Below are 18,828 nucleotides of genomic sequence, written 5' to 3' on the forward strand. Positions count from 1 at the left end.
ATGTGCCAATGGGACAAGTGAAGGTGGTTTTCTCTTGGTCTTCCCGGGCTATCGAAATTTGATGAAAACCCGAGAAACCATCCAAGAAACATTAATGAGATTTACCCACCAATCTCTCTAACATTTGGTCAATAAATGGCAAGGGAAAGTGGTATTTTCTCGTTGAGGCATTCAACTTTCTATAGTCAATACAAACCGTCCACCCATTTTGCATACGGGTTGGTACCAAGTCTCCCTCGAAATTCTTGACAACTGTGACCCCAACTTTTTCGGGACTCTCTGAACGGGGCTCACCCATTTACTATCTGAGATGGGGTAGATCATACATGCATCCAAAAGCTTTATGATTTCTTTCTTTACCACCTCCATCATGGGTGGATTCAATATTATTTGTGCCTCTCGGGTTGGTTTGAAGTCTTCCTCCATGAGAATCTTATGCATGCACAAGGAAGGACTCAACCCTTTTATGTCAAAAATTGTCCACCCAATAACTTTCTTATACTTTTTCAGCAAAGTCACCAACTCATCTTCTTCTGCAATGGACAACTTGTTGGAAATAATGACAGGCAAAGTCTTCTCTTCTTCAAGGTATGCATACTTCAAATGATCTGGAAGAGTCTTCAATTCTAGCTTAGGTTTCAGCATAATAGAAGGAAGAAGTTTTGTGTTAGAAATGGGCAATTTCACATTGCTATTATCATACCTCATTTTCTTCCTTTCTTCCATGAACTCCACTATTTCCAGCAACTCTTCATCTAACTTGAAATTTCTTGCAATCTCTTTGACTAAATTGTCATCAAAATTCCTGCTCAAAACTAACTCCAACAAATCACGGTTAGTTAACTCAAAACACTTTTCAGTCAAATCTTGGATCATATCAACAAAATGTATACAATGAACATCACTTGGGTACCTCATTGCTTCATAGATATTGAAGTTGATGACCTCCCCCATCGAATTCCATAGACAATGTACCATTATAGACATCAATATTTGTTGTTGCTGTTTTTAAGAATGGTCTACCTAAAAGGATGGAACTCGAGGATGGGTGGTCATCATCTCCCATATCAAGCACATAAAAATCAGCATGAAAGACAAGCTCATTAACTTGCACTAAAACATCCTCTAATACACCTTTTGGGTGTACTATAGAACGATCTGCAAGTTGGATGATCACCCAAGTTTTTGTTAAAGTGCCTATGCCAATAGATTTATAAACAGAATATGGTAAAACATTGTTTGAAGCTCCAAAATCTAGCATAACATGGGGGACATACAAGTTTCCCAATTTGCAAGGAACAGTGAAAACACCCGGATCCTTGCTCTTTGGGGGCATCCTTTTCTGCAAAACTGCAGAAACATTTTCACTTACTTTCACTGTCTCATTACCTTGCAGCTTCTTTTTAGATGAGCAAAGTTCCTTAAGGAACTTAGCATATCTAGGTACCTGTTTGATCGCATCTAAGAGAGGGACATCAACTTTAACTTTTCAGAACATTGCCATGATTTCACTATCTCCTCTCTCTTTTTTGTTGCTACTCAATCTTGATGGAAAAGGTGGTGATGTGATCTTTGTTTCTTTCTCTTCGAGCTTGTTTTTCTCCACCATTTTTTCATCCTTCTTTGGTGGTTCTTCTATCACCAACTCCTCTTCTTCTTCTTCGGGCATCTTCGGGCCATCATATTTCCTTCCACTCCTCAAGCTAATTGCACAAGCATTGTGCTTTGGGTTCTTTTTAGTTTGAGGAGGTAGCTTTCCTTGATTCTCCATTTTGCTCACAAATTGAGCAATTTTTGCCATTTGGTGCTCAAGATTCTTGATGCTTGCCTTTGTTTCTTGTTGAAAACTTTGAGTGCTAGTGGCAAGGCTTTTGACTATGTCTTCTAAGGACATGCTTGAGGACCCGGCTTATTGAGGAAGAGGTTGTGGTTGCCTCGGTTGGTAATTTTGCTGTGGGAATGGAGGCCTTGCTTGGTAATGGGGTGGTAGTCTTTATTGATTGCCCATGTCTTGGTTGTTGTTCCATCCTTGATTGCCTTGGGGCTGATCATAAGTTCTTTGATTGTGCCCGGAAAAGCCTCCCATAGTATTTGCTTCTTCATATTATTCTTCTTGCAATTGAGGGCACATATCAGTCGGGTGTCCTACTTGAGTGCAAATGCCACAAGGACGGGGTGTGGATTGCACACCTTTTTCCTTAGGAAGCATCATTACAACGTTAGTCAACTCAGATAGTTGAGTTTCAATTTGAGGAGTGTGCACCTCTTTTACCCCTCGGGGTGCATCTGTGTACCAATCTTCATCTTGACTAGTATGCTTTGAATCTTCCGCCATGTTTTTTATGAGATCCCGAATCTCAGTTGGGGTCTTATCGGTCAAAGATCCTCCACTTAAAGCATTAAGAAGTCTTCTTTCCCAAGGATTTATGACTTTAATGAAGTATTGGAGGATTTGATACTCACTAATACCATGCTTTGGGCAACAAGCACACAACTTTTTGAACCTCTCCCGATATGTATGAAAGGCTTCTCTCTTGTGTTTTTTGATCCCAATTATCTCTCTTCTTAGGGCTGAGGCTTTCATTCTAGGAAGTATTTGTCTAAGAAGAAGCGTGCAAGATCTACCCATGTGTTGACCGTTCCCAGTGGAAGGTCATAAAGCCAATCTTTTGCTGAGTCTTGCACTGCAAAGGGGAATGCCCTAAGATTGATTTGGTCCTCTATGACATTGTGTGGTTTCATGCCAACACACACAACATGGAACTCTGTGAGGAATTTGTGGGGATCTTCATTTTCTAGGCCTTTCAAGGTTGGGAGGAGATGAATAAGATCAGATTTCAGTTCAAGGTTTGTGGATGCCGGATAGGTAATGCAAAGAGGTTGTTGAGTAACCTCTTGCGTCGCCCATTGGCAAAGGGTTTGTTCGGGTGGTGGGTTTGGAGGTAGATTCCCTCCATGGTTTTCTCCCATGGTATGAGTAGGAATTGAGAATTATGTGGGTGTGGAGTTTGGGATATTATGAGTAGGTGAAGAGGGTGGGGTGGTATTTATGGGTAAGGATGTTTGAGATGATGATGAGGGGTTTTTTGTTTCAGTTTATGACACAATTGAGAGAGGTATATCCTCCTAAATCTTGATGATCGGAGGGGTAGATGATGAAGAAGTTCCGGAAACCGGTTGCCTCTTACGAAGCTTGGCTTGCTTCCATAGCTTCTTTGCAGTCTTCTCTATCTCCAAGTCAATTGGAAGTGGTGTACCTGTACGATAAGATCTAGGCATAAACAATTAGTAACAATGTGTCCTCGGCAATGGTGCCAATTTGTTAGGCGTGTCAAACCCAACAAATAATAGGGGTACAACAGACTCCAAATACACTGCTTTAATGCACTAAAAAGTAGTACAAGGCAAGCAGGATCGAACCACAGAGACACATGACAAAAATTCTATACCTCTTTACGCAAGGTACTTCGATCACAAAAGGAGGATTTGTTTGCAAAAGTGAAATAATAAAATAACAATCTACTTTAAAAGCATGCACAAAATGAAATAAACTTGTAAACAATTTGATTGAATGGTTTTAGTTCTAGTTCTCAATGTTATTGTTCAACTCAATTATGACTTGATGTAATTTAAGATTGCTATTCTAAGTTGGTACTAAAAGATATTAACACACTTTAATACCTCCCGCTTTCCAAATTATCTAACCAAAACACGCTCTTTGACTAGACCTAGCTTTACTAATTCAACCTAAACACGCTCTTAGATTGTATTGAAAAATTGCATTAAGTTTTGTACAAGCTTCCCAAAAATGTTCATTTCTTCTCATACGCTCGGAAATGTGAAAACATGTGATATATGTTTTATAATAAGAAAACTTATTATTTGTTACCAATTATTAACTTAATAGAACTATTAGGTGCCCTAAAAGTTAATTAACTACACAAAAATTCAATTCTTGAAAGTGGCCAATCAAACACAAATCAAATTCAAGGATTCTAGTTTAAACAAAAACATAATCACTAGAATAGAATCATAAATCAAACATCAAATCATATGCTTCAAGTCAAGCAATCAACATGTTTTGAACAAGAACTAGAAACTAGGGTTTCTTAGCCACACATGGCTAAAAACAAATCAAACAAGAATAAAGATGGAATTGGAATGTTTAATGCTTACAAAAATGAAATCAAAAGTGTTTGCAATGATTAGGTCTTCTCAAAAACTTCAAGAAATCTCCCAAAGTCACCCAAGATCGCCCAAAACTGTTCCAAAAACCGTTTTGTCCCCTCAAAATGACGTCTTCCCTTCTTTTATTAAAGTTCACGTGCTTGCCATAAGGCCATGCGTTTTTAGCATGGCCATGCCTTTTGCCCATGTGTTTTTGGTATGGCCAATTGTACGACCAGTCCATCTTCTATTCATGCTCCAAAGCTCCATGCTCGAAGTTCCATGCTCCATGCTCCATAATGCCTACAAAATAAATCAAAAATACTGAAGTACCAGTCATTCTTAATGAAATATGCAATTGACCTAATAATTAACTAAATGCAAGAATTATGAAGTAGAATGCTATGAAAGGACGGAAATAAACATGGAAAATAGGTGCATAAAATGCACTTATCACTCATCGAGTCCTGATGCATACTAAATGGTTCATCTAGTCCTAGACACATCGAGTTTTCCATGAATTCGTCGAGTTCGTCTTCATACAGTTGGGCTTAATCCTCAACTCGCCGAGTTTGTTCTTGAACTCGTTGTGTTCATCTTCATATGGTTGGGATATTGCCTTGTACTCGCCGAGTTCATCATTGAACTCGTCGAGTACGTGGATCTTTAGCTCCATAATGGACTCGACTGACTGAGTCTTCTTTCCACTCAATATTCTACTCGATATTGTTAGATCCCATTTTTTACGTCTTATAGGGTTGTTTTTATTATCATTTTAGCATCATATTTTGTACATTTTCTTGTCATTTATTTAAATAATGTTCAACTCATGTATTTCGTTAGAATTCCCATACTGCTCATTTTTTTATATCAATTTCAGATAGTTCGAGTGGAGTAGTGCTTTGGGAGCAGTTGGATGTGCGTTTGAAGCTTAAAATGGAGCTTGGAACTTATCGAGTATGTTGTGTAATGATTGTAAGATGATTTGGTCAAGAAACATTCGATCGAATTGATCACACGAAGATAGAATCTGCAATCTAAAGTTAAAGGATGTTGCTAGCAGCTTTGACCCCCTGTTAGTATTTTGACCATATCTCATGAACCGTAACTCTGATTAACGCGATTCAAAATGATCTGAAAAGTAAACGAAATTTCGGACATCTTAGGCACAACATGCAATCGCATGTTGCCTTCATGCAATCGCATGGGGCCTTTATGCGAACGCAGGTTAGGTCACAGCATGGATTCGAGGTTTTTTAGTGCAAAATAGTGACATGTGATCGCAGATTGGCCAAATAGTGACAAAATAGCATCCAACTTCATTAAAAAGGCATGAGACGCATTTTCTTCAAAACCTGCGATCGCAAGTTGTGTACATGCAATCGTATGCACGTTGTTTTTGGTGTTGGACGTATATATAGACCCTAATAACCTTCCAGTAACCTAAGTTGGTGATTCCAGATGCACCAGATGATGAAAATACGATTCTGGAGGCGTTTCTTCTCTGATTTCAACGATTTCTGAAGATCTGAAGACTGTGGATCATCTTCTTTAAGTAGATTAGTAAGATTAGTTGTTTGATGTCTCTTTTCATTTGTTTTTATCAGATTTTAGCCATGTCTGGCTAAACCCTAGTTTTCAGTTTTGCAAAGACAAGTACTTTTCATGTGATTGATCATTAGATCTGGTTTTTGATTTGTGCTTCTATCTATATTCTTCAGTTGTTTTATTAATGAATGTTTGATTTTGATTCTTGTTAGTCTGATCACCTGGCTAGGGTTTTATCATTCCAGTTAATCAGTTATAGAATACGTAATTGTTTTTGTCAACTGGTAATAAGTAATAAGTAATAAATCGGTTCCGTGTTTGGGATTTGACTTTATTATAAACTGGAAAATCATATCAATACGCTTCCGAGCTTGTGAGAAGTATTGGGTATTTCTGGGAATTATATAAAGAACTTAATGCAATTTTTCTGATTTAATTAAGAGCTTGTTTAATTAGACAGTAAAAAGTTAAGGTTAATTAAAGAGCTTGTTTTGATTAACTAATTTAGGTAAAAGAGAAATTACTAGAGCTTGTTAGTTTTTCTCAGTACCAACTTAGATAGAACACATATCAAATAATCAGATCCAGATCAGTTACATGATTAGGAAAGTCGCAGCAGAACTGAAATCGTTTTTATATTGATTTTTGTTTAGTTTAATATCACTGGGTTTTTAGTTTAATATCCTGATGCAAAAAGGCATTGACCATTAGGTTGTGTCCCTGAGGATTCAACTCTGCTTTTATGTGCTATATTTTTAGTGCAACCAGCAGTGATAATTTACTTGTTTAATACGCGCGCGATCGCGTGTTAACAAATTGGCGCCGTTGCCGGGGACACGGTGCTTTCTAATAGATTTATGCCAAGAATTTTTCATTCAGGTACACCTTTAGTTTTTGATCCAGAAATCGAGTGAACTGCAAGAAGACTAAAGAAAGAAGCAACAAGAAAGAAACGATCAGGTGGTCTCTTTGGTTCGTCTTCATCCCTACCTCCAGAAACCCCCACACCACAAGGCACTCCCTTGTGGAACGAACCAGATCCATTTTTTCCGAAAGTAACCCCATCATCACCTAAAAACAACCCATATAAAACTTATTCCCCACCTTCCTCCATTAAATTTGAAACCACAGACTCTTCAGAATTCGAATCTGAAGAATTAGACATGACCGTTAAAGGAGACGATGCTGAAAAGGCTCTTTGCGAGTGGGCAACACAAGAGGTTACCCAAAAACCTCTAGGTATCACTTTTCTAGAAGTCTAAAACTTTGAACGTAAATATGGGTTGATTCATCTTCTTCATACATTCTGCAGACTAGAAAACAAAGACCCACATAAATTCCTTAAGGAAATTCATATGGTTTGTTGAGGAATGAAGCCTCATGCTGTCAAAGAAGACCAGATAAAACTAACGGCATTCCCCTTTTTGCTTCAAGATTCAGCAAGGGAATGGTTATATGAACTCCCATCTGGTTCCATTACCACTTGGACAGAACTCGCGAAGCTACTTTTAGAGAAATCTATTCCAGAAATGCGAGTTTCCAGTCTCAGAAGAGAAATCCTTGGGATCAAACAAGGAAAAAGAGAAGCTTTACATACTTTTTGGGAAAGATTCAAGAAGCTTCTGGTACGGTGCCCACAACATGGGATCAGTGATTATCAACTCTACAATTGTTTTTGTGAAGGCTTGACACCTATGGAGAGGCGCTTGATAGGGTTGTGCATGGGTCGGTTTGGGTCGGTTTTGGACCCAAACCCAACCCAACCCATAAATGGTCAGTTTCTGGTTTTCAGAACCAAATAGGATCGGTTTCTGGTCGGTTCGGTTTCTCGGGTTCTGAGGTCGGTTTGGTCGGTTTTTTGGTTTCTTGGGTTCAATCCATACACTCACGGGTTTTGGGTTTTAACCCATTTTTCATAAATGAACCAACAAGTTAAATACTTCAAGAAACACCAAATTTAAGTTAAATACTTTAAAAAACATGAGTCTTACAACAAATAGTCTATTACAAGTTATAACCAAAGCCAGAAATAGTCTATTACAACCAAAACACAATCAAGTATGGTTGGTTTCTCGGGTTGGATGGGTCGGGTTTTGGGTAAAAACCGAAACCGAACCCGATTTTTTGGTTTTTACAAAATTCAAACCTGAATTGTCGGTTTTGCTTTGGTATCGGTTTTTTTCGGTTTCAGTTTCGTCGGTTTTAGTCCGTTTCTTTGTTTGGGTTTGCTCACCCCTAGCGCTTGATAAATGCTTATAGTGGTGGTTCTGTGGGTGACATGACCCCAACTGAAATCAAAGAGCTAATCGAAAAGCTGGCGATCGAGTCTAATCATGCCAGGAATGAAAACGAGTGGTATCCAGATCAGCCAAGAGGAGTCAAGGAAGTCAGCAATGTTCATCTGGAAGCTCAGATATCTGAATTAACAAAAGTTGTTCTGCTCCGGACTAAAGAAAAAGCAGCTGCAAATAAACAATGTGGGATTTGCTTGAAGACTGGTCACCCTACAAATATGTGCCCAATATTGCATGAGGATACAGTTGCAGTCAAAAGTTGTCGGGGGCTACCAACAAAACTTTCAGAATAATTATCAGCATAAACAACAATTTTAGCCTCCACCCGGATTTCAGCAGCAACGAAATTTTCAACAGTCGGGTTTTCAACAAAATTTTCAGAATTAGCAGAATTTCCAGCACCAGAATTTTCAGCAGCCTTCGCAGCAACATTCTGGCAGCTCTAGTATGGCTTTGGAAGATATTGTTAAAAGTCTGGCCACCAGCACATATGCGTTCCAGAATGAAACCAGTGCCAGTATCAAAAATCCGGAGCAATAGGTGTCTCAACTTGCCACTTCTAAGGGTCGACTGGAATCTCAAGGGAAGTTACCGGGGAATACGAAAACAATCCAAAGCACAATGTGAGTGCTATTTCCTTGAGAAACGGAAAGACATATGAAGGCCCAAGCTTATCTGAACTAGAAAATAAGGCTGAGGAAGAATTTGAAGAAGTTATTGTTGAAGAATAAGCTGAAAAAGAAACTCCAACACTACCCAAGCCAATGCTGAAGGAGTACAAGCCACTACCACCCTTCCCATCGCGACTGAGGAGCACAAAACGCGAGTGTGAGGATGAGTACATTATGGAGATTTTTCGCAAAGTAGAGGTAAACATCTCGTTACTTGATGTTATAAAACACATTCCTCGTTACGCTAAGTTTTTAAAAGAAATATGTGTTTCAAAGAAAAAACTGAAATCTAATGAAACAATTAAAGTTGGTGAAAATATTTCTTTAATTTTGAAAACTGGTTTGCCTCCAAAGTGCAATGACCCGGGGATTTTTTATGTTCCTTGTAAATTGGGGAACCTTAATTTTCCAAAAGCCATGCTTGACCTTGGATCCTCAGTTAATGTCCTCCCGTTTTCCATTTTTGAAAATTAAAATTGGGATCTTTGTAAAAGACTGGGACCATCATCCAGTTGGCGAATCATTCAACAGTACACCTAAAAGGTGTGCTTGAGGATGTTCTTGTCCAAGTGGGTGAGCTTATTTTTCCCGCTGATTTTTATATATTGGACATGGGAAACTTGGACACTTCAGATGTAAACTCTATTATTTTGGGAAGGCCTTTCATCAAAACTGCAAAAACAAAAAATTGATGTTTTTAATGGAATGATTTCAATAGAGTTTGATGAGGAAGTGGTTAAATTTCAAATTAATAATGATGATATTCCTTCTGAAAATATTTCTGTCAATTATATGGGTACCAGCAGTCCTTTATTAGAGGGCTGCTGTGAGTTTTCTAATGTCTTTGTGCAAGAAAATTTTTTAGGCGGGAATTCATCTGATAATATATCCAAGGAGATGGCAAAAGATAAGCTTGGGGAGGTGGAAGAGGTTGAGATGAAATCTACTAAGGAAGAAGAATTAGATAAAAATATGAAAAGAAAAAAACTTTTGGAAAAAGGAAAGGTGGAAGTGGTGATTTTAGATACGGATCTGAAAAGAAGAAGTTTAAAGAAAAGAATGTGGAGATTTATGGGAAGAAAAAGAAGATTAGAAAGAGAAAGAAGTCTAATCAACTGAAAGACTTATCTGATAACTATTTGGAGTCTTTCCAGTTTCCTGAACAAGTTCTAGATCCACCCATATTGCCACATTTGAAGGGATCTGGAGTCACAAGAAAAAGAGTTGAGCTTCAAAGAATTCCCAACCACACTAGTTCGTAAATCTGGTTGGGCAAAGTCAAACCAACGACTTTAAAAATGGGCGGCTTTCCGGGAGGCAACCCGATGAGTAGTTTTTAGTTTTTATGCTTTCAATAAAGAGATATTGTAGTTCCAAGCAAGCTTGGGGAAACCAGAGGGTCTTCAAAGTCGCTGACATTCAGATTTCGCCACATTGTCGTCAAAATCAGATTTCTACCAACTTATCAGGTACATTCTTTCCTAGCTGCAACCCTTTTTGTGTTTATTTTCTTCATTGAGTTGTTCATTCCTCTCTGAGCATTGAGGACAATGCATCATTTTTATCTTGGGGAGGGGGTTAGTGTAAAAACTTTTCATTTTTTGTTAAAATTTTAATTTTTTAGTTTTTCATTTAAAATTTTCAAATTTTATTTTTATTTGCATATAAAAATCTGAAAAATCCAAAAAAAAATTATTTTCTATTTTTATTTTCTGCATTCATAATAAAAAAACCCAAAAAGATTTTTATTTATAGTTATTTTTAATTTCCTGCATATCAAAGTCCAAAAAAATAATAAATAAATAAAAATTTTATATTTTGCATGAGATGAGGATATCTTTTTACATTCGATAGTTCTGTTAAGATGAAGTGTGATAGTTACCGAAAATAACGGTCTAATTACAATAAATTTAACAATTATCTTTTTAAGTGATTTAAATGTTTTCAATATGAACCAACATAAGATTCAGATAATTTTTACAATGAAAGTGTGGGATGGAAAAACGAACAGTGTTTTGAAAATAATTTCCTTTGATGCCTTAAAAGGAACCTAGATTGGATAACCCTTATCATTCCTTAAAGTACTGAACCCTATAGTTTATGTTCCTTTTGAGGTTAGGAGGGAACTCTCGTTATACCCATAATAGTTATCATTTTTGAAGTATTGAAGATATGGAGGGCCTCAAAGTAAAATTCGTGCCCAGTCAATATATATGCTAGAAATGCTACATCAAGCAACTTGAAAAAATCTATAAGTCAAAGTCAAATCCAAGTCAAGTTCAAGTCGAAATCAAGAAGCAAGCAAGTTGAATCTAAAGAATTGATCAAGACAAAGTAGATGTGTGGTATAATGAGATTGATCCATCAATAGTGGAATCATAGGGGTAAGCTTGGATTTTCTGTCCATAATGGAGCTTACCGAGTTTACTGGACGAGTTCGAAAAAAAAAAGGAGGGGTTGGTCAAGCTAAGTTTTTATAAACAAATTTCCGTGAAATGATTTTTAAAAATACACTATTTTCACAAATTTAATTCGGCGTAAAAATTATTTGCTCAAGCTTGGTTTAACTTATTAAATATAATTATGAATCATTAATATAAGATATTGAGATTGTTGTCTAGGTAGTGATTTCATTGGAGCTTCGTCGTTATGAAATCTGATCATGTGAAAAAAAAGGGTGAACTAGTTAAGTTTAAGTTTTCTTTTTTATTTTACTTTAAATTCTTTTTAGGTCATCTACATCTTTTCATTTGTTTATAATGTTTTATTATTTTTCTTACTTGAGGGAAAGTAAGGTTTAAGCTTGGGGAGATTTGTTAGATCCCATTTTTTACATCTTATACGGTAGTTTTTATTATCATTTTAGCATCATATTTTGTACATTTGCATTTCATTTATTTAAATAATATTCATATCATGTATTTCATTAGAATTCTCGTACTGCTCATGTTTTTATATCAATTTCAAATAGTTCGAGTGAAGTAGTGCTTTGGGAGCAGTTGGAAGCGCGTTTGAAGCTTAAAATGGAGTTTGGAACTTATGGAGTATGTTGCAGAATGATTTCAAGATGATTTGGTCAAGAAACATTCGATCGAATTGATCACACGAAGATAGAATCTGCAATCTAAAGTTAAAGGATGTTGTTGGTAGCTTTGACCCCCTGTCAGTATTTTGACCGTATCTCATGAACCGTAACTCCGATTCAAACAATTCAAATTGATCTGAAAAGTAGATGAAATTTCGAATGTCTTAGGTCAAACATGCGATCGTATGAGGCCTTTATGCGATTGCAGGTTAGGTCGGAGCATGGATTCGAGGTTTTTTAGTGCCAAAAATTCATCCGGAAGTGGAAAATGAATACCTGTGATCGCAGGTTGTGTACATGCGATCGCTGGTTGGCCAAAAAGTGAGAATATAGCATCCAACTTCATTAAAAAGGCATGAGATGCGTTTTCTTCAAAACCTGCGATCGCAGGTTGTGTACATGCGATCGCATGCACGTTGTTTTTGCTGCTAGACGTATAAATAGACCCTAATAACCATCCAGTAACCTAAGTTGGCGATTCTAGAGGCACCAGACAACGAAAATACAATTTTTATCTCCAATAAACAGGAAAGGAAGCAAAACCTTTGGATCTCCTTGCTCCTTCTGAAATTCCAAGCTCCTTCTTCTCTTCAACCTTTTAACTCTCACAAAATGGCACAATGAGCTCAAAATCACTCAAAAGGTTAGGGTTTTGTAAGGTCCTAAAAACGGATCTTTACCAATGATCAAGCAATCACACTATCAAACAGAATAAGAAACAATGTAGAAATAGAATTGGAACAAGCTTGTATACGCTTATATTGCATAAAACGTCTGGTACAACTTGCTCTCTATAACCGTGAACTATTGTGGCATCAACAACCATTAATGACCTACACAACCCCTATATATAGTGGACTTGGGTCGAACACTGGGTTTACGGATGTAAACTCACTACTTGGCCGTAAACTAAAAAACAACCTACCAAAACTGCATAAAGACTCAAAAGAACTTATTACAATGAAATCCTAGACCAAACCATTAACTAGACCCTTCAATCTCCCCCTTGGTTTGGTGCTAGCTTGAGCTCTATCTTTGTCGACCACCAGCACATCCGACTTCCCCATTGCTCCATTCCATATCCGTTTGTTAATGATCTCCACAACCGTAGCTGTAAACTCTTAGGCAGCTGGCTCAAAGATGTCTTCTGTAACTTAATCTGATGATGGCTCAGCTGATGTTTATCCCACTTTCCAAATTGAAGCAAGTCTCTGTTGTCGTACAAGCGGATGCATCCCTTCTCAAGCTTGATGACATCAGATGTAGTGGTTTCATCAAACACACAGTACTCCATGGTTCGCAGAGAACCATCTAGATGATCCTGAAGGATAGGAATCTGCTTCACTTGTTTAGTAGTTGGCCACATCACAGCTCGAAGAGGTTGATTGGTTTTAGGATCAATTACGCTTGGGTATATCTTAATGATTGACTTTGCAGTCTTCATGGAAGGAAAACCCTTGAGTACTTGATCCTCCAAGAAATGCTTGAACTATGTAGCATGAGGATTTTGAGAGGGATTGGCAAAAGGTGCCCTTGACAACTCTGAAAGATCAACCCTGGTCTAAGAGTTGAAGTCATGAGCATCTTTATATAGTTCGGTGGTCCCACTCTTATGTCTCACGAGCCACATGTTTAAAGTGTCGTGAAATCCCCATGAGATGATCCCTAACCTATCACCATATATTTCTTTAAAACGATTCTCTCCAAGATCTATAAAGGTGATAGTGGGCTAATCAGCAGGAGCATTCTGATCTGAGCTTCTCTTAAACAAGTATTGACCTTTCTCAGTAGATTTAGCCAGTTTGGCACGTTTCAAGGCCACAACACTTGAAGCTTGAGATGGCTCTTCTTCAAACCTATCAACAATACGTGATGTTGGAGCAGATGTCACAATGGGATGAGCTTGGATGTGCAGATTGATCCTAGACTCATCAGTGGATGTCTTGAACTTCTCAGCAAGTTCCTCTTCTAACGTCTTCTTCAAATCAAAGTAACTTGAAGTGATGAGATTAAAGTGCTTTTGTAGGTCAGAAATCTGCTTGGTCTTCAGAGCTTTATCCTCTTGAAGATCAGAAACTTGAATCTTCATATTTACATTCTCGCTCAACAGATCATTAACTTGAATACTGAGCTCTATGTTCTTTTGATCAAGTACATTTACTCTCTTTTGAAGCTCATCAATAACTGAATCATCTTATCCAGAATGACCTTCTCTAAAAGAAATTCCTTTAGATCTAGAAGAAGGTATTGAATTTTGTTCCTGGGCTAGATGCATGGCTAGCCGTACAGAGGAATCATCAAGATCTAGCCTAGGATAAGAGAATCTTGCTTGAGCAGATGAAGCACCAACCTCAAAGATGATGCTAGAACCTTCACTAGAAGGTTCTGTTGAGACGATGGTAGGGGTAGTTGTTGGAGTAATTGGCAAGCCTTGAATCCAGAAGCCCATGTCTAGGATCACGTCTTCTTCTCTTTAACGAAGGTTGTAAGGTCTAGATTGTTGCATCATCACTCTGTAGTGGTTCAGTTGTGGGTGAAAAAACATCAAGGGGAGGAATCCTTGACACTATCACCATGGGAGTTGTCATATCGACCACTTGATCGGTAGTAATAGGTGTTGACTCGAGAACGTCATCAGAGTCCCTTATCTCCATTGTTGGATGAGCAACATCACTGATATTGTCAAGTAGTGTGTTGAGATTGACATTTGACAAAAAGTCTTCATTACTTCCAAAGTTAGTCGGAATCTCATATTTATCAAAGCCTGTAAGATCAAGGTCTTCATACTGATCAGTCTCAGTCGCATTCTTAGAAGACCCTTCATTGTACTCACTTTCGACTTGGACTGATTGCAGGTCATGCTCCACAGCTACAGAAACATCGGGAGCAACTGTCTCCTCCTTTTCTTGATCTGACACTGTGATCACATCCTCTTCTGAAATAACTTTTTCTGATGAAGTAGGCTCAGAGGATATTTTGTCAGAGGATCCATGAGACTCGAATGTCTCATTTGGCTAAGCAAATCTTCCAAATTTTACAAGTGGATACAGTATTTGAAAGATGACCTTTCCCTTGCAATTTTGCTTGATGAGCCCAATAGTGTGAGGGCCTAAGGACTTCATATCAAGTGTATCTCCCTCCTTGACCATATCAGGAAATTGTCTGTTGATGAATAGCTGAATGAACCTAGGATACATCAAGAAGGTATCCCGAGTTATAGCGTTGATGTTGACTACGAACTCATCCAGGGTAAACCTCGAAAAGTTGAAGCCTATCCTTGCAGCAAGAGAAACAATAGCTCCAGTGTTCCTCAGAGATATTTCATCCGCACCAGACCTCCTGCCGGAGATGCAGCTCACGAACACATGAGCTAAGAATCTCTAATAAGGTAGCAGAAGCTTCTTCACTGTAGGAGGAGAGTCGCCTTCGTACCCCATCTTTTTCAAAATATTTTGAGCGTCTTCAATCCCGATCTCAGTGGGAAAACTAGGTAAGTCATTGATCAGCAACGTTTCTCTAATGAACTGCTCAGTGATTACAACCTTGCATCCCTTAACGATTGCATCCACAGTCACGACTCCATCATCATCATCTCTTTTCATCTTGGCAATCTGCCAGAACTCCCTTATGATGTTCTAATAGACCACAGTGTTCATGGTGAAGGCGGAGGCCAGACAGCATTCTCTTAAACCATGAATCATCGACCTGAATTCTCCATGAGCAACTGGAGGATCTGCCAGTACAATCGCCAAGTTGTGCATGTCTGCGAACTTTAAACTTGCCATTTGATCTGCACTAAAGCATACCAAGTAAGAAAAGAAAGATATTTGAGCAAATAATATTTCAATTGATTTAAATTTAGCCCAAAAATTAATTATTTTGTCCAAAATTTGAGTTCAAGGTCAACCAGGAGTTTACGGTCAACCTGGAGTTTACGGCCGTAAACCCATGGCCGTAAGCTCAGGGCCGCAAACGGAGTTTACGACTGTAAGCTCCTTGGCCGTAAGGTTGGGCCGTAAGCTCCGACAGATCTATTTTCGTCGATTTTAGGCTCAAAACTCAATGATTTCGTGAGACAACTACATATCCATGGTCGGAATCTTACTACCTTTGAGATGATCGCATCGATTTCACAAGAAAAACGAAATTTTTTTCGAAGATGGGAGAGAAAGGGAGAGAATTTGCGGCCGGAAGATGAAAAGTGTAGAATGAGAGAGTTTCCGGCTGTAAACTCTCTTATATACCCTTGACTTTTTACCTGTTTTCCACACAGTGTAAGGCACGGTCCAATATTTCAAATAATTTTTAAAAATAAAACTTTTGAGGATTTAAAAAATTAACAGTAACATTAAAATTAAAAATAAAAATAAATAAAAAATAAAAATTTCTAAAGTTTAAAAAAATTAAAAAAAAAACTTTGACAACTTTTAACAATATAATACGAGTTAAAATTAACATAAGACAAAAATAAAATTAAATATAAAATAAAATAAAGCAAAATAAAATTAAAATAATTACCAAATTTTAAAATTTTAAATTTTCATAATTACAAAATGAAATTAAAATGAAACAAAAATAAAAAATAAAAACAAAAATAAAATTAAAATAAAACAGACTAAACTTATCTAAACAAACACTGAATATAATTTTGTGACTTAGGGATCAAAGTTGTTACACAGTCTTGGTCTACTTATCGGTACCTTTACCTTCATGTCTATGTCTGATCGATCGCCGGTATTATGGTCCACTTAAACACGAAAAATTGTGATAAATTTTAGACAATCTAATAAAGACAAGATCCTTTTGATTCTATATTCTTAAATAAATTTTCTAGGGACCATTTATCTGACAACGACCAGGGATATTGTTGTCCACCTAAATTGAGCAACGAGATCTACAGACAATCTGTAAGTACTTAATTTTAATTGTACTAGAACATGTTTCCCGCTTCCTGATATGCTCCAGTAATCAAGAACTTCCAGAATACTCCTTACATCGGGTGAGCAGACCATTATTAAGAGAGAAAATAGATTTAGAATGCAGATGCTATACACCCAGGTCGGATCTCTTCCAATCATGAAGAGGATGAAACGTATTACTAACTGAAGTTTTAGAGGGATTGAGAAAAAGAATGTTGCATATACTGTGTACCAGGTCGGATTGTAAGTCACGCAAAGGAGACAATATATGGCTAACACATAGAAAGAGTTGCATAGAGAGAAGATGCAGAAAGATAGAATTGCATATGTTACAGTCCAGGTCAGATCTTTCGATCACCCAGAGGAGGAAACATATGACTAACAGACAGAAAGAAAGAAAATAACCTTCTACAGACCTAATTTATCGGAATTCCCCAGTCACCCCATCAATACCGAAATTAAGGACAAAATCCGCACATCGAGGAAAAGTTAATCCACAGTTCTAGATACGAGTTCTTTTAATGTGACCAGTAGACTCCCATGTATATCTCCCTGCTCAACCTATCCGAGCATCGTATTATCAGGCTAAACGGATTTAACTAGTTCAAGATTTGTCAAGTCCTTGAATTCCTTAAGTTCAAATCCTCCTAGTCAAGTCCATTTAGAATCTTTCGTGCCTACCAGTGCATCGAGCACAGAGCGTAGACAATTTAATTTTGGTACGTTACGCAGATTCATATTTCCTGTTATCACTTGATAATATCACTTCCCATCACATCACCTACAAGCAAGACTATCAGCAACATACTTTTGATTTTCTGATTTTTTTATTGTTTTTGGATTTTTGAAATTTTTTTAATTTTTTTTATTTGGTTTTTGTTTATTTCTCCCCCTAAATTTGTGAATGGGTGAGAATGAAATCACTAAAATGCGCAAATTTAAACTAATCTAACCAAAAATAAAATAGAAAATAAGAATTAAGAAACTAAAAATAAAAATAACTTAAAATAACTGAAAAATAGAAAAATAAAATTAATCCTCAAAACGAATCATTTTCAAAAATCCCACAAGCACATCGAATCGAGCTTTGTTAAAAGGCTTGGTGAACAGATCCGCCACATTATTAGCAGTGGGAACCTGTTCCAGCCGGATGAGTGAACATTCATAACATTCTCTGATAAAATGAATTTTAATATCAATGTGCTTGGTTTTGGAATGTTGGACAGGATTTTTAGCAATTTGAATCGCAACCTCATTATCATAGTAAATAGGGGTTTCTAGATAATTCAAACTGTAATCCAACAGCTGATGTTGGATCTAGATAACTTGAGAGCAACAAGAAGATGCAGCAACGTATTCCGCTTCAGCTGATGAAGTTGAGACGGCGTGTTGCTTCTTGCACTGCCACGACACCAGCCTATCTCCAAGATATTAACACCCTCCTGAAGTAGATTTCCTCTCAAGCTCATAGCCTCCATAATTACTGTAAGCAAAAGCATATAAATCAAATTCAGAATTTTTCGTATACCAAAGACCAATTTTGGGCTGCCTTTGATATACCGAAAAATTTGACAGCAATAAGATGTGAAAATTTAGGATCAGCCTAATAATATGCGCATTGAAAAACTGCAAACATTATGTCTGGACGGCTTGCAGTAAGATACATCAACAATCCGATCATTGATCTGTAGTGTGTCTGATCTACGGATTTGCCATCAGTATCTGGAGTCAGCAGAGGTCTTTCGGCCATCGGCGTCGATGCAGGTTTAGTGTCTTGAAACCCGAACTTCTCAAGAATGTCCTCCACATACTTGGCTTGATGTAGCAGAATTCCGGTTGAATTTTGTTTGACCTAAAGCTCCAGAAACATGGTCATTTCTCCCAATGAACTCATCTCAAACTGCTTTCTAATAATGCCTTCAAACTTTGTGCATAGCTGCGGACTGGTAGACCTGAAGATAATGTTGTCAACGTAGCTTTGAACCGGAATCTGATCATTACCAACATGCTTGATAAACAAAGTTTGATCGATAGTGCCATGAGAGTATCCCTGCTCAAGCAAGTGCTTTGTAAGGGTCGCATACCACTCTCGAGGAGCTTGATGTAACCCATACAGTGCCTTGTCCAACTTGTAGACATGATTA

General features: G+C 37.5%; 2 protein-coding genes across 2 annotated transcripts; both read right to left on the bottom strand.

Annotated features, from left to right (window-relative positions):
- Positions 1 to 922: 922 nt before the first annotated feature.
- On the bottom strand, positions 923 to 1,894 carry LOC145059699 (uncharacterized). Its single transcript, XM_079007506.1, has 2 exons — positions 1,502 to 1,894; positions 923 to 1,447 (listed from the first exon to the last, which is right to left on the bottom strand). Exons 1-2 carry the CDS (start codon positions 1,892 to 1,894, stop codon positions 923 to 925), a joined length of 918 nt encoding a protein of 305 aa, XP_078863632.1.
- A 686-nt stretch (positions 1,895 to 2,580) lies between these two features.
- LOC145059700 (uncharacterized) lies at positions 2,581 to 2,970 on the bottom strand. Its single transcript, XM_079007507.1, has one exon. The coding sequence runs from the start codon at positions 2,968 to 2,970 to the stop codon at positions 2,581 to 2,583; it is 390 nt and encodes a 129-aa protein (XP_078863633.1).
- Positions 2,971 to 18,828: the final 15,858 nt, after the last annotated feature.

The sequence above is a fragment of the Lactuca serriola genome, chromosome 6 (genome assembly GCF_051521515.1).
Source record: "Lactuca serriola cultivar US96UC23 chromosome 6, Lser_US96UC23_V15, whole genome shotgun sequence".
NCBI lineage: Eukaryota > Viridiplantae > Streptophyta > Magnoliopsida > Asterales > Asteraceae > Lactuca > Lactuca serriola.

Excerpts from the sequence above, each read along its gene's own strand:
- LOC145059700 (XM_079007507.1), bottom strand. The coding sequence starts at position 2,970 with ATGGGAGAAAACCATGGAGGGAATCTACCTCCAAACCCACCACCCGAA.
- LOC145059699 (XM_079007506.1), bottom strand. The coding sequence starts at position 1,894 with ATGTCCTTAGAAGACATAGTCAAAAGCCTTGCCACTAGCACTCAAAGT. Across the intron at positions 1,448-1,501 it reads GAGGAGATAGTGAAATCATG|GTACCTAGATATGCTAAGTT; the intron begins GCAATGTTCTGA and ends GCGATCAAACAG.